General features: G+C 41.1%; 1 protein-coding gene across 6 annotated transcripts in view; it reads right to left on the bottom strand.

Annotated features, from left to right (window-relative positions):
* Positions 1 to 16,558, bottom strand: part of BCL2L13 (BCL2 like 13) — a 65,881-nt gene that overhangs the window by 25,727 nt on the left and 23,596 nt on the right. For 5 of the 6 annotated variants that reach the window (XR_010947404.1, XM_067755943.1, XM_067755945.1 and 2 more), the window contains exons 3-4: positions 3,488 to 3,595; positions 1,085 to 1,241 (exon numbers count right to left, since the gene is read on the bottom strand). Coding sequence is in view for 5 of the 6 variants with exons in the window: in XM_067755943.1 (XP_067612044.1) it covers positions 1,085 to 1,241; positions 3,488 to 3,595 (265 nt within the window). In the remaining variant the exon portion in view is untranslated. The remainder of the gene's footprint in view (positions 1 to 1,084; positions 1,242 to 3,487; positions 3,596 to 16,558) is intronic. The other variant, XM_067755944.1, reaches the window with a different exon arrangement.

Consider the following 16,558-nt stretch of genomic DNA (forward strand, 5'->3'; position numbering starts at 1 on the left):
TCTATGTATAAAGTTAAGAAAATCCAAATATGATTTTCATTTCACTGTTTCTTATGTATAGCTGGGATTTTTACATTTGCTCATGTCACCAAAATATGCGGAAACAAACTGAATCATCCTTAGACCCAAACTGCTTTCTCCTAACAAATGGTAACGTATAAGCTTTGCCTTTGTGGAAGTAAGGGATTACTTTACTGCAACAGTAATCTGGCATCTGAATGTTGGCCTCTTGAGTGAAGGAACAGTCTTCACCTTGTTTTAGTCGTCAATCTTCATTAAAAAACATTTTTTTAAATTCACACCAATCTGTTAATGATTCTCATAAAAGAATTAAGGGAAAAAAATTTTTAAGGTTTACAATAAATGACTTGGTTCTACTTAATATACTTTCATGATGAGCTTCTTGCCTTTGGCTTTAATAGCCAGCACGACAGCTAGGAAAGAAGTTTCCACAGTAGGAATGTGGCATCAGTTCCACAGGTAGGTGTGCAACCCGAAAGTGTAGCAACATCCGGGACACTCCAAATATGGACACAATGTCAATCCCACAGTACAATGAATAAAACCCCAGTCATTCCACTTACGCTGGTCACGAGGGAGTGCTGGTAAAAAGTGGTCAGCACAAGCGAAATAGCTTGTGTTTACAACCGGTGAAAGCATTTGTTGAAACCTGACAGCCCAACAAGTAAATACAAATGGTCAAATTCATGCTGGAACAATTAAATCACTGCTCAAAACACAAACAGAGATGATTTGGGAAAGCAAAAAAAGAAAAAGTAGGGGCTTCCCTGGTGGCACAGTGGTTGAGAGTCCGCCTGCCGATGCAGGGGATACGGGTTTGTGCCCCGGTCCGGGGAGGTCCCGCGTGCCGCGGAGCGGCTGGGCCCGTGAGCTGTGGCCGCTGGGCCTGCGCGTCCGGAGCCTGTGCTCCGCAATGGGAGACGCCAGAACGGTGAGAGGCCCGCGTACCGGGAAAAAAAAAAAAAAAAGAAAAAAGAAAAAGTGAAGACAAGTAAGTGAGAAAAGAAGTGACACTGTTCACCTAAAACGGAGGCTTAAGAGCGCAGAGGCCGTGGGGACTCACCGGCTGAGGAGCGTCTGCAAGGCCCCTAGCAGAGGCGCCCTCAGCTCCTGCGACGCCTTCTCCCCGAGGTGAGCCAAGCAGTCCTCTACGGAGCTGTCGGGGTTTGCGGGGCTGAACACGGGCGAAGTGTGGCGGTCGAAGCCTGTGCTGGCGAAGGCTGAAGACGACAGAAGGAAAACCCAAGTTAATGAGCAACGTCAGAAGCTGTGCTGTAAAAGCTCAGGGGGTTAAGATGCCAACTACCGGGAACTAGCTAATAGTTAGTTATAAGCCAGTTAAAAATGTCAGATAATCGTCATGGGATATTAATGTTTCCTTTAGAAGGCCTTCAATTTAGAGGCTTCTTTTTTTTAAGGAAAGATTTTTATGAAAAATCTTAGTTTCAAGAGAAGAAAAAGGTTCAACTGACATGGCAAAATACACAAACCAATTCTGTCTATCACCGCAGCCCCGCTCAGTCAGAGAATAAGTGAGAGCAACGCCCAGCTCTATCACCCCTCAAGATCTCAAGGTTTTTACCTTTACAAATGTGGCTCTTCTTAAACCAGATTCTAATCAGTTATTCCACCTTAGAGGACCTCATGACTTTCATTCCCTTTTAGAGTGAACTTCCAAACTCACAATCATGCACATGGATATATTTTAAAAGTATACAAGCTGCCCACTCACACAGCCAGCTTCTCCTCTGCTTCCTCACCCCCTGTTACACAGACGCAGCCCTGCTCTAACTGCAGGAAGGAGAGGCCAGATCATCCCTGGTCCAGGGTACAAATGGGGTGCAGGGCACAGACCTCCAGGAAAGCAGGTGGCTTGTACCCACTCCCAAGGGTTATCAATAACCTCCACAAAGCATTTATTGCATTAATGCAAAGCTTGCTCCTAGAAGGCTGCAAATTTCACTAGAGTTAAATATGTATTTCTTCAAGAAAGATATACATGGCTACAAAGTTCACAGATGCTGCACGGTCTGAGCAAGCCTGAGAACGCCCACTCTGATGCTAAGTCTTGGGGAATACAGGTTCGATGAGGAAGTGCATATAAGCCTTCGTTGCCATTTTCTTTTCTGCCTTTTGCCCATTTTGCCATGCAGTACTGTTACCAGAAATGGGCAAGGATTAAAACAGAATTATAACATTAATCAGTTAAAAATGTCAGTAGGGGCTTCCCTGGTGGCGCAGTGGTTGAGAGTCCGCCTGCCGATGCAGGGGACACGGGTTCGTGCCCCGGTCTGGGAGGATCCCACATGCCGCGGAGCGGCTGGGCCCGTGAGCCATGGCCGCTGAGCCTGCGCGTCCGGAGCTGTGCTCCGCAACGGGAGAGGCCACAGCAGTGAGAGGCCCGCGTACCGCAAAAAAAAAAAAAAAAAAAAAAATGTCAGTAAAGGAAAATAAAAGAGAACATTAACATTAGGTCTTGTTAATGTTCAAAAGGGAGCTGATTTATAAACACGATTTCTATTTTTTCTTGTTAAAAATTACTGGGCAGGTAATTCTTTGGCGGTCCAGTGGTTAGGACTCGGCACTTTCACTGCCGAGGGCCCGGGTTTGATCCCTGGTCGGGAACTAAGATCCAGCAAGCCACGTGGCATGGCCAAAAAAAAAAGAAAAAAAAAAGAAAACAAAAAACCCAAAAATTAAAAATAAAAAAATAAAAATCACTGGGCAATACACATCTACACAAAAACTTGTACATGAATATTCACAGCATCATTATACGTAACAGCCAAAAAGTGGAATCCACCTAAACAGCCATCAGCTGATGAATGTGCTGCATCTACACAGTGGGGCATTATTCTTCATACAATGGGATGAAGTACCGATCTGTGCTACCACGTGGATGACCCTTGAAAATACTATGCTAAGTGAAAGAGCCGGTCACAAAACACCACCCAGTGTATGATTCCATTTACGTGTAGACCCATAACAGGCAAATGCATGGAGACAGAAAGCAGACGGATTGGGGATGGAGACAGGGGGCTGGTGGGACTAGAAGTGGGAAGTTACTGTCAACGTATACAGTGTTTCTTTTGGCAGTGTTAAAAATGTTATCACTGCCACCACCATCTATAGCACATGAGAAATGAAAGCCGCATACTTATATTTCTCCCTTTAGTGTTATTAATATAAAGATATCAATCACACTGAACGGAAAGTAGTACCTTAACATGACTGTGTAGTCCATTACTTAACACAAGAAAAGGTTCCATCTACTCTGTTGGGTATAGTTTAGAAACTTATAAACAGATTCCCCCAGGAAAGAAAGAGGTACTTTCTAGTTTCACCCCTATAATCCTATACCCATGAAGCTGTGTAATGTTGTGAACACTCCACTGTAAAAAAAAAAAAAAAAAAACACCACACCAAACAACCCGCTAATTAACTAGGAAAATAAGGATAAAGAGACCTTCACAAATTTCTTTGTCCAGGGATTTTAGCTCTTCTTCAATTTCAGTTTTAACTTTTAATAAAACTTCTTGATCCAGAGATTGTGAAGCTATATCCTGTTGAACCCCTGAAACCAATAAGAAAGGTTACTAGTGAAAGAGGGGGAAAGAAAACATTAGAATATGGGTAGGATTTTAAGCATTAAGTCAGAAAATACAAAATCAAAACTCATGATCTTGACTAGGGGCTAGGAGATAACATAAAGATGAGGAAGCTGAGGCCTGGGTAGGTTGTCCCACGACTATGGAGGAGCTGTGACTGGAATTCAGGCCAGTGTGAGTACAGAGCCACTGATGCAGCCTGTGTCCTCCTCCTCATCTGGCTGGGCTGCTAGGAAGGAAACAGTTCAGAAACAGTTTTGACATAACAGGAAAGGAAACCTAAAAGGCTGTCTAGATCAGTGATAATGTCTCCTGAAAATGACATTCACGGCCCCTTACCTTCACATCTTCTTGCAAACTGCAGCTCAAGAGAGAAGGCCCATTATCATCAAAAGATTTATATCCTCCAAATTAAGAAAACCATGAATATACCAAAAGTATGGGGCACAAGCTATTCTCATGCAGTAAAAGGAAAAGTAAGGTCCTGGTCTGTAGCACAGAATGGAGAACAAAGAGGAAGACTCCAAAGGAGAAAAATAAACCAGATGCTGAACAATTTACTCATTTTTCCTGCCCCAGATATTTGGGGCAGAGTGTCATCATTTCATCTGAAACCCTGAATCCAACCATGATAGCTCACTCCTCCCATTCAGAATATATTTATTTTATATATTCCCAGTACTTTTACAGTTGTTTGTATCACTGCCAAGTTTTCTAAACAGAGGTTTTAGGCTTTAATATGCTTTCATCCTTTGCAAACAAAAAATTCTGAATTCAAAGATGAGCTTACTAATTTAATTTAGGTCAAGAAACTTATAGCATCTGTAAGTCTTTAAAATTCATTTGAAAACTAAAAGGTCAGTAAACATTTCTATATCTCACAGATTATCTGATTAGATTTCAACTTTCAAAGTTGACCAAAATAATTTGCCTTCAGGCTACATAAAACACTTTCCTTCTGAGCTGAGACTAACTAAAATAAAACTCAGACCCTCAAAAGGATTTTTTGTGGAAAATATAAAATTCCTTAGGTATTTCTAGTTGAAATGCAACAGAAAGGATCCCCTCAATGTCATGGTTAATATATATTTTATTTAATGACATTTCATTTAACATTTCTGCCTACATATATATATAAAATATATCTTAGTTGAAACTATATACATAAAAATTTTAAAACATTACCTAAAACAATATGCTACTAAACAACCAGTGGGTCACTGAAGAAATCAAAACGGAAATTAAAAAATACCTGTAGACAAACGGAGACAGAAACACAAGAATCCCAAATCCATGGGACGCAGCAAAAGCAGTTCTAAGAGGGCAGCTTGTAACAACACAAGCCTACCTCAGGAAACAAGCAAAATCTCAAATAACCAAACTAACTTTACACCTAAAAGAACTACAAAAAGAAGAACAAATGAAGTGCAAAGTTAGAAGAAAAGAAATCATAAAGATCAGAGCAGAAATAAATGAAACAGAGGCTAAACTCAGAAAAGATCAATGAAACTAAGAGCTGGTTATTTGAAAAGATAAACAAAATTGATAAACCTTTAGCCAGACTCATGAAGAAAAAAAGAGAGGACCCAAGTAAAATAAAAAGTGAAAGAGGATACAATCCACACCACAGAAACACAAAGGATTATAAGAAACTACTATAAACAACTGTACACCAATAAAATGGACAACCTAGAAGAAATAGATAAATTCCTTGAAACATGCAATCTCCCAAGACTGAATCAGGAAGAAAAAGAAAATATGAATAAACCCACTGCCAGTAATAAAACTGAATCAGTAATTAAAAACCTCTCCCAGGGCTTCCCTGGTGGCGCAGTGGTTGAGAGTCCGCCTGCCAATGCAGGGGACACAGGTTTGAGCTGTGGTCTGGGAAGTTCCCACATGCCGCGGAGCCACTAAGCCCGTGCGCCACAACTACTGAGCCCGCGACGTGCCACAACTACTAAAGCCTGTGTGCCTAGAGCCCGTGCTCCGCAACGAGAGAAGCCACCGTAATGATAAGCCCGCGCACCGCAACGAAGAGTAGCCCCTGTTCGCTGCAACTAGAGAAAGCCCACACGCAGTAACAAAGACCCAATGCAGCCAAAAATAAATAATTAAAAAAAAAAAAAAAAGAATCTGCCTTCCAATGAAGGGGACAAGGGTTTGATCCCTGGTCAGGGAACTAAGATCCCGCATGACACCTGGCAACTAAGCCCAAGTGCCACAATTACAGAGAAGCCCATGAACTGCAAAGAAAGATCCCGCATGCTGCAACTAAGACCTGACACAGTCAAAAATAAATTTAAAAAAAACACACAATCTTACGCAAAATTTGAAGACAAAATGTATCCTATGAATAAGGTAATCTTTGTAAATTCTCAAAAAGCATAAACATCTATCTTTACATATAGGCTTTGTTTTTCCAATTTTTTTTTTTACTGTGGTAAAATACATCTCACAAAATTTACCATCTTAACCATTTTTAAGTGTACAGTTCAGTAGTATTAAATACATTCTTAATGTTGTGCTACCATCCATCTCCAGAACTCTTTTCATTTCGTAAAACTGAAGCTCTAGACCCACTACACAGTAACTGTCCATTACCTCTTCTCCTCAGCCCTTGGCAAACGCCATTCTACTTCTCTCTCAATTCTGACTACTCTAAGTACTTTATGCAAGTGGAATCATACAACATTTGTCTTTCAGGAACTGGCTTATTTCACTTCCAGACTTGTAATAAATCTCAAGTACTGCTTATAATTAGAACAGGTTTTCCTTTTAAAAGTAATCTGTAGTTTAGACGGCTCTACAACTTCACCAATTAATATCATTACACTAGGTAAAGTGACTTCCAGAATATACGTAACATTATTAAAACAAGGCAAACACAGACTGGGAAATTATTTGGGGTCAATCTTATTTCTTTCACTGAAATTCTCTCTCTCCATCTGGCTTCCTGGAAGGCATCTCAGTAAAGGGGAAGGTAAGCTTTGAGGCCAAGCATTCCAGCTCATTACACGTGACTTTAGGCAACGAAAATAATCTTCCTGAACCTCTCCTCTTACGTAAACAGGAAAATAATACCTACCACAAAGAGAAGCTGTCAAGGGCAGTGAGATAAATTAGTTAAGCTCCACCACATCAAAAATGCTCAAAAGATAGTGGCTCCCACCCACCAATCCTTTTGACTCTCTAAAATGGGTTGTTACCATTGCACAGTGATCTTTCCCCAAACCTTGTCCCTGTGAACAGAATCAGCTTATCATAGATTTCTAATCAATGATGCTTATACAGAATCTGCTTTAAGTACTCTAACAGTCTGGACCAGCAGAAACAACCTTCTGACAGTTTAGATAATGCTAAGTGACATAAAGTGTCTGTTATAACACCAGCAGTTACTCTCACTCTTCAATTGCTGCAAGAGAGAATGGCTTAATATCAATTGATCTAAAACTAAAACACAGAAACTTCCCTGGTGGTCCAGTGGTTAACAATCGTCTTGCAATGCAGGGGACACCAGTTCGATCCCTGGTCGGGGAACTAAGATCCCACATGCCGCAGGGCAACTAAGCCCACATGCTGCAACTACTAAGTCCACGTACCACAACTAGAGAGAAGCCCGCGCACCACAACAAGGAGCCTGCATGCTGCAACTAAGACCCGATGCAACCAATAAATATTAAAAAAATAAAACTAAAATATATATTTTTCCTGAACACATGTCCAACAGAGTTTCATTAATTTATATTAAAAAACACAGAAGGAAAGTTAATTTTTTAAATATAAGGGTACATTTCACAATAAATTCATCTGGGAAGTTTTACCAGGAAGCTACAGTTCTGAGTACCAGAAGGTCCCTGGTTTTCCAAATTTCCAGCAGATGTGACTGCCTCAAAGAGACTTGCCTTCAAACTTTTTCCAGGCTCAAATAATCTCTGGCGTGCTCAACAATGGAAGAATTTTGATCAGTCACTGCCATGAGCTACAGTGAACACAGTACTTTTAAGACAAACCCTTCTCTTACCTACCTGATCCTCCTTCACATGCACTTCCACAGCAGAAGCAGGGTGAGCACCATGCTGAAGAGCTTGGGTTAGCCTTTTAAGTTCTGCAAAAACATCTCAAACTCAACATCGGCCAGCTTGCTTCTGACCTGCCCTTAATCAGAAATACAGAACTCCTGAATATTTCAGACTCTTTCCAGGGAATACAACCTGCTGGATGAACCTTTTTATAAGGCTTCCTGACAAGAGAAGTAGTCCCTCCATTCCTTGCATTCTAGATTTTATACTCAAATTAAGCTGGATCATCAGAAAAATCCCCAGATAATATTACCTATTTGTTATAACTGAGCTGCACTTTGGTGCCATTTCCTTAGCTTTTATCCACAATTACATTAAGAAAGTGTCTTGAAATGTAATACAGTATTTGATATTGACATTTTCTACTGCATTTCTCTGTGCCTTATGTAATAAAGCTCTAAGTGAAAAAACAATTCTCTTAAAGAATAACATTCCACTTTAAAGAAAATAGTATAGCTTCTGGTTATGGGAAAAAAATCCTGGGAACTAAATGCAATAGTCCCCTTTGTGGTTTCAGTTACCTGCAATCAGCCACAGCTGGAAAATACTGAATAGTAAATTCTAGAAATAAAATTCGTTATTTTTATATTACACACCATTCTGATTAGTGTCGTGAAATCTGGTGGGGTCCTGCTCCATCCCACCTGAGACCTGAAACACACCCAGCATATCCAGACTGTATACACTATCCGCCCATTATTATAGGAAAACACCAGTACACACAGGGTTTGGTACTAACTGGCACCGTTCCAGGCATCCCCTGAGAATCTTGGACCATATTCCCCATGGAGGAGGACCTACTGTATACCTTCACTTATTTTTGGCTTTGCCTCAGAACCAAATTCACTGCTCAATGCTAGGATTACTGTATAGGACCCTATAGACTACATATCTATGATCTATTATTCCCACTATGGAAATGTAGAGTCTTCCTATTCTGACTTGATTGGAATTTATTTATTTATTCCCATTATGTATTAATTATAAGGCACATTAAATGATATATGGTAAGAAATTTTTAAAAATTAATTCCTCTTCCCACCCAGTATGAACTCACTGCCAATTTCTTCACTAACCAAAAAAGACATTTTTACCTAACCTGGACTGCTCTTCCTTTTCCTGATTATTTAATTCTGTCCACCCTGCAAGGACCAATTTTTTAAAATTAATTAATTAATATATTTATTTATGGCTGTGGTTGGGTCTTTGTCACTGCGCAGGGGCTTTCTCCAGTTGCGGCAAGTGGGGGCTCCTCTTTGTTGCGGAGCACGGGCTCTAGGCGTGCGGGCTCGGTAGTTGTAGCTCGCGGGCTCTAGAACGCAGGCTCAGTAGTTGTGGCGCACGGGATTAGTTGCTCTGTGGCACGTGGGATCTTCCCGGACCAGGGCTCAAACCCATATACCCTGCATTGGCAGGCGGATTCCCAACCACTGAACCACCAGGGAAGTCCCAATTTTTTTTGGCTTCGCCAGGCGGCTTGCAGGATCTTAGTTCCCCTCCCAGGGATTGAACCCGGGCCCTCGGCAGTGAAAGTGCCGAGTCCTAACCACTGGACCGCCAGAGAATTCCCTGCAAGGAGCAATTTAAGTCTCTCTACTTTTCCACAGTAACTTCACTGACTACTTATGTATCACTGATGTTTGAACATGTATATCATTTAATCTGTGCCACATACTTTAACACTTAAATATATACTGTCTTATACCATTCAATGATATTATAGTTTATTATCATTAATCTGACCTGATTACAAACTACAAAATATTTGAGGTAGTCCCTTTGTCCTAGACTTGGGTCAAGTAAGGACTAAAAAAGTACACGAATACTTGATAGCAATAGCTATCACTGTCACTGTGATGAAGACTCAAAGCATTACGATGTATAACACAACAACTCTGCTGGAAAGAAAGGACACAAGAAAAAGACCAAAAAAAAAGTTATAAATAGATTCAGAGGAATTAAAAAAAGTTATCAGTATATTCTGAGGCTACCTCAAATGACAAAAGTTAAAAGAAATAAAGAAAACGAGTAGTCATTTTATGTAAGAGAGTAAGAATACAGAACAACTACCTACACAGGACGGTAATGAGAACATTTATTTATGGTGATGGATTGTGATGGAGAACACTGAGGAGGAGGAATGGAAAGAATAAGACCTCAACCGCCATCTCCAAGCTTATGAGAGTTTTCAGAAATGACTTGCCCAAGCTCAAATAAATTATACAGAAAGAAGATTAGAAAGTAGATATTCTGATAAGTAAAATTATTACTGAATTCAAAAACATACAATTACAATTTTTGAAGTACAATGAATGAAAAATAAGGAATATATGAATGTTTTATCTGCCATCTGCCCCTTTCAGGAAAATCTGCACACCTAAGACACATACACACCCTCATACCCATCACAGCACCACCAACACCAACACCAGGCCGCAAAGTAAATGACAGGAATGTCTTGGTTACCGCATGCCTCATCCTGCCCGATTAAAGAAAAGCAGCTGATTAAAGGCGTACCTATTCTCATGAGACTAATGTGATGCTAATTACACACGACAAGTTGTCATACTTGATAATAAGCCATGTGGAAAACCTAAACCAGAAAAAGTCTACTGCTGTCAGGATACAAAAGGCTATTTCTTTAATAACCAATGACACAGACAGATTCACTGCTTTTCATTCAACCAGCCCCCACCTCACCCTGATTTTCAAAAGCACAGAGCTATGCAGTAGCACCAATGCAGCATAAATCCTGCACTATAAACCCAGAAAAATATCTCAAAGATAAACAGACTTTAGTACACTAAATCCCACCCACCTCCGTGTCAAAGGAAGGGTCAGGTGAGTCAGCAATCATCATACTCCAGCCCTGAAATGCACTCAAAACGAATATCAGACCAACAAGCTGAGAACAGCTCTATGTATGGCCTAGACCTTCCAGAGCAAATGCTTTCTAAATCTATGGTTCCCCAAACTGGGGCACATTAAAATTACTGAGAGAATATTAAATAATAATGAAGTAATAATTAAAGATACAGATTCCCAGGACCCAGTATGGAGCATCTGGTTCAGTAGGTCTGGGGCAGGGCTCCATAATCTTTGTTTTAGTAAGTGTTCAGGCAATTAGACTTGACAAATACTGCTCTTGACAACTCAAATAATTATAAGTAAATAATTATAATCAAATTATAATCAAATCAGATTATAATCAAACATCTACTGAATAGTACAGACAACACAGTTCAATTATTCATTCAACAGAAAAAACAAATACTCCAAATGATACCATACTGGACGAGTAAGAAACCAGATTTTTAAGAAACAAATTCTACACTTCCCCAGTGGTGCAGTGATTGGGAGTCTGCCTGCCAATGCAGGGGACACGGGTTTGAGCCCTAGTCTGGAAAGATCCCACATACCACAGAGCAACTAAGCCCGCACGCCACAACTACTGAGCCCGCGTGCTGCAACTGCTGAAGCCCACGTGCCCAGAGCCCATGCTCCACAACAAGAGAAGCCACCGCAATGAAGAGTAGCCCCTGCTCGCCACAACTAGAGAAAGCTCACGCACAGCAACGAAGACCCAACACAGCTAAAAAAGAAAAAAAAAAAAAAAGAAACAACGAAATTCCAAAATAGTCAATCATAACAGTAGTTTTCAGGCTCCAGTGTTACCACATCCCCAGCTATCCTGCAGATTAGGGGAGAGATTTGAGGAAGGACGGATCTAAAGAGAAGAATGCAAAGAAAATCCAACGAGCACCCACTCAAACTCTGGGTTCATAGTAGTCAGGATCAAACATCTCCTGTTCCTGATAGAAAGAATGTAAAACAATTAAACAGTACACATCTCTGGAAATAATGAATTGTGAACCACTATTGGGATCGGGTTATGAGAACCTGTCTTGAAAAATTGATTTGAGATGGTGATACTCCCCAAAGTGATCTACAGATCCAATGTAATCCCTACCAAAACTTCCAACTGCAGGGCTTCCCTGGTGGCACAACGGTTAAGAATCCGCCTGCCGATGCAGGGGACACAGGTTCGAGCCCTGGTCCGGGAAGATCCCACATGTCGCAGAGCAGCTAAGCCCGTGCGCCACAGCTACTGAGCCAGAACTCTAGAGCCCACGAGCCACAACTACTGAAGCCCATGCACCCTAGAGTCCGTGCTCCACAAGAGAAGCCACCACAATGAGAAGCCCGTGCACCGCAACGAAAGTAGCCCCCGCTCACTGCAACTACAGAAAGACGCACACAGCAATGGAGAACCAACGCAGCCAAAAATAAATAAAATAAATTTATTTTTAAAAAAAAGGATGTTCAACATCATTAGCTACTAGGGAAATGCAAATTAAAACCACAATGAGGTGCCACTGCACACCACCAGTATAGCTATAATAAAAAACATGGACAATAGCAAGTTTGGCAAAGATGAAGAGAAACTGGAACCCTCATACACTGCTGGCGGGAATGGTACAGCCACTTTAGAAGACAGCTTGGTAGTTTCTTCCAAAGCTAAACATACTCTTACCACACAATCTAGCAATCATGTTCCTCGATATTGCCCAAATGAGTTGAAAACTTATATCTACATAAAAACCTGCACATGAATGTTTATAACAGCTTTACATATAATTGCCAAAACTTGGAAGTAACCAAGATGTTCTTCAATAGGAGACTGGATAAAAAAACTATGGTACATCCACACAATGATATATTATTCAGCAATAAAAAGAAATGAGCAACCACAGTGAGATACCACTTCACACCCATTAGGATGAGTGTTACAAAAAGAGCAGGAAACAACAAGCACTGGTGAGGGTGTGGAGTAACTGGAACCCCCGTGCATTGCTGACTGGAATGTAAAATGATGCAGCTACTGTGGGAAAAAAGGATGGCACGTCCTCTAAACAATTAAACATAGAATGACCCACCAATTCTACACCTGGGTATATGCCCAAAAGAACTGAAAGCAGAGACTCAAACAGATTATTTGTACAGAAATGTTTATAACAGCATTGTTCACAATAGTCGACAGGTAGAAATAATCCAATATCCATCAGTAGACAAACAGATAAACAAAATGTGCTTATGCATACAGCATTATTCAGCATTAAGAAGGAGTAAAATTCTGAAACAGGCTACAACATGGATGAACCTTAAAGACATTATACTAAGCAAAATAAGCCAGACGCAAAAGAACAAATATTGTGCAATTCCACTCAAATGAGATTCACAGAGACAGAAAGCAGAATAGTGTTTGCCTAGGGAGGGAGAGGAGGGGAGAATGGGGGTTAGTGCCTAACGGCTGAACGAATAACAAGCCAGCATCACGACATGTATTTGACAGTCACATTACTAATTAACAGACATGAACTTACTCTCCTTCCTAACCTAAGAAATGTCTTACTAAATCCCTATTAATGACTACAACATCAAGGTGCTCTATATTAAAAGATGCAAAGTTGAACATGACAAGTTACCATCTGGTATCATACATGCAAGTCAACAGGACTTCTACTAGTCAGAATATATAACCTTGAACATATTCAACAAACTAACACAGTCTGGAAGAGCTGACAGCTTCTGGAAAAGTTCAGAGTTAACTATTTATGGAAAAGTACGTACCCAGCACATGACTCACTTAGGAAAAAATGAAAGACATTTAACGTGACAGAAATCTTGAGTCACGAATAGGGTCCCATCCTTCAGCCTCTTCTTTTCACACCTGTTGCTTCATGAATTTGAAACCAAACCCTAACCACACTGCACCAATGCATGCTACAGCAGGCCCTATTTATAACAGCATGGCATAGAAGGGAGTTCTGTATCACATTTTAGATAACAAATCGGACAGCAAAGCAGCAAAGACAGCAAGTAGAACCTAATTTTTCCTTCTAAGAAGTTAGCATACACATTTGTATTTATGTATTGACGTAATACTCTGTACTTAGGCTTAAGGAAACAATACAAGGATAACAACCAAATTTCAAAAACAAAACAAAAACGTCAAAGCAGGTAAACTCCTCAGATCCTACAATGTTCAGGTAGAAAAAAATTCTATGCTCAAGCAGGGGGGAAAAAGTTGATCAACACAGGTTTATGTAATTGCTTAAGGTCCTCACAAACTTAATAAACCACAGGGGTTGAAAAGGCCTGGTTTTTTGTGAGCATGAGATCTGTTAGTTAAGAAATATCATAAATAAGTGGAATTTGGGTAGATGGGGAAGTACTTTATGTATTAGGGTGACCAACTCACCCAGTTTGCCCAGGATTTTCCCAGTTTTACTCACTCCTGGGCAAACTGGACAGCTGGTCACCCTGATGTGTAAATATGGGAGATATGTTAATTAGGACAGGGTAGTCTATGCGGCAGTGATAAATAAAGCCAGCAATTTCAGCAACTTAACCCAAAGGTCCCATCTCTCCCTTGTGCTCCATATCTAACCCGGGAAATTGGAGGCAAGGAAACTGTCATGCAGTCACTCAGCAATCCTGCCTGATGGTGGTCCTGCCCTACTACAGCTATGCCCTTAGGAACGTACATCCCCCTTAAATCCACAAGGCAAGGGAAAAAAAACGGGGAGGATGCATACTGGCTCTTAAATGTCACAGCCTACAAGTGCCACAAACCCCATGCACTCACATTTCACTGGCTAGGACTAGTCGTATGGTCCTGCCTAAATGCAGTTTCCCAGGGGCCCGGGAAGGAGACAAGAACAGACAGGGGAAGCAGCAGGAACCACTACCAGAGAAGTCTACTATTCTAGAGCAGCTCAGCTCAAGGGGAAAAATACAGATAGGAATAAGCATAGCTTGTTTACAGTCCAAGGCAATGACAGACATGAGACACAACAGGTAATAGGATCAGGAAAACCAGCGGAAGTCTCTTCTGTAGAACAGCCTGAGGGAAAAGGGAGGAACTGTGGGTTCTCCATGTAAGAGGCAATATGAGGAAGCTCAGTCTGCTTGTAGCATGCAAAATACATGACGGAGAAAACATGAAATGAAGAAGAAAAATCAGGAGACATTTGCAATACTTTGAGGCAGGACCTGAAGGATAATGGGAGAATCGTCACAAAATTGAAACAGCTGATAACAGTCGACAAATAGGGAAGGAAGCAGAGATAAGAGTTAAAGGATGACCCCTGTGCTTCAAGCCTGGATAGCAGGTGGTACCCTTAACAAATCACTGTAAGAACAGGGGCTAGCTTAGAGAGGAAGATAAAAAACTGAGTTCTAGACCTGTGTGTCTAATAATATTACAGCCACTAGCCACATGCAGCTTTTTAAGTTTAAATAAAAATTAAATAAAATTAGGGCTTCCCTGGTGGCGCAGTGGTTTAGAATCCGCCTGCCAATGCAGGGGACACGGGTTCAAGCCCTGGTCTGGGAAGATCCCACATGCCACTGAGTAACTAAGCCTGTGCACCACAACTACTGAGCCTGCACTCTAGAGCCCGTGCTCCACAACAAGCGAAGCCACCACAATGAGAAGCCTGCGCACCGCATCGAAGAGTAGTCCCCACTCTCTACAACTAGAGAAAGCCCACGCGCAGCAACGAAGACCCAACACAGCCAATAAGTAAATATTTTTTTAAAAATTAAATAAAATTAAAAATTCCGTTTCTCAGTTGCACTAGTCATATTTCAAGTATTCACATGTGACTTGTGACTGTAATACTGAAAAGAGCAGATACAGAACATTTTCATCACTGCATAAAGTTCTATTAAATAGTGTTTTTCTAGACCTATCAGGCTATAACTAGCAGGGGAAGGTTATAGAAACGTAAATGAAGCTAGAACTGGAAAGAAAATCTGCAGGCTGACAGATTGCCTTCTACCAGCAAACACTGGTGAACCACCTCCTACAGTAGGAGACCGTAGATATCTATTTATTGATGTGGACAGATATTCAAGTCTATTGTTAATTTTTTAAATGTTACAAAATGGCATGTACATGATCTCAGTTTTGTAAACCATAAATTCAAGTTTATATGTATCTATAAAAATGGGAAAATGTTAATATTTCATTATTTCAGTTACTGGATTATAGGATTTTTTTCTTTCACTTTTTTACCTCTCTGAATACTTTCAAATACACATATATAACTTATACAATTAAAAAGAATTATTTTAGTAAAAAAAGAAATATGATTAAAGGAAACGGATTTGGGCTTAATATAAAAAAAGAACAGGGACTTCCCTGGTGGTGCAGTGGTTAAGAACCCGCCTGCCAATGCAGGGGGCACGGGTTCGATCCCTGGTCCAGGAAGATCCCACATGCCACGGAGCACCTAAGCCTGTGTGCCACAACTACTAAGCCCATGTGCCACAACTACTGACGCCCGCGTGCCTAGAGCCCACACTCCGCGACAAGAGAAGCCACCGCAATGAGACGCCTGCGCACCGCAACCAAGAGTAGCCCCCGCTTGCTTCAACCAGAGAAAGCCCGTGCACAGCAACGAAGACCCAACGCAGCCAAAAATAAAAGAACAAAAACACAGCATTTAGTTTTGTGCATAAATAGACTGAGCTCCTCAATAATGAGAAGAACAATGTTCCTTCTGCACTGTCATTGGGGGTTAGCAAAATAGGGCCCATCAGCCAAACCTGCCCCCTGCATATTTTTACACAGCCCACAAACTAAGAATGGTTTTTACGTCTTTACATGCCTGAAAAAAAGGCAAGATTAGTACTTCGTGACATGTAAAAATCACAGGAAATTCCGTGCCCGAAAATAAAGCGTAACTGAGCCACGCTCACCCAGCCGTGCATTCCCCACGCAGCTCCAGCGACAGTGGAGACGAGCCGTCCACAAAGCCCGCGCAGCAGGGACACGGC

The sequence above is a fragment of the Pseudorca crassidens genome, chromosome 11 (genome assembly GCF_039906515.1).
Source record: "Pseudorca crassidens isolate mPseCra1 chromosome 11, mPseCra1.hap1, whole genome shotgun sequence".
NCBI lineage: Eukaryota > Metazoa > Chordata > Mammalia > Artiodactyla > Delphinidae > Pseudorca > Pseudorca crassidens.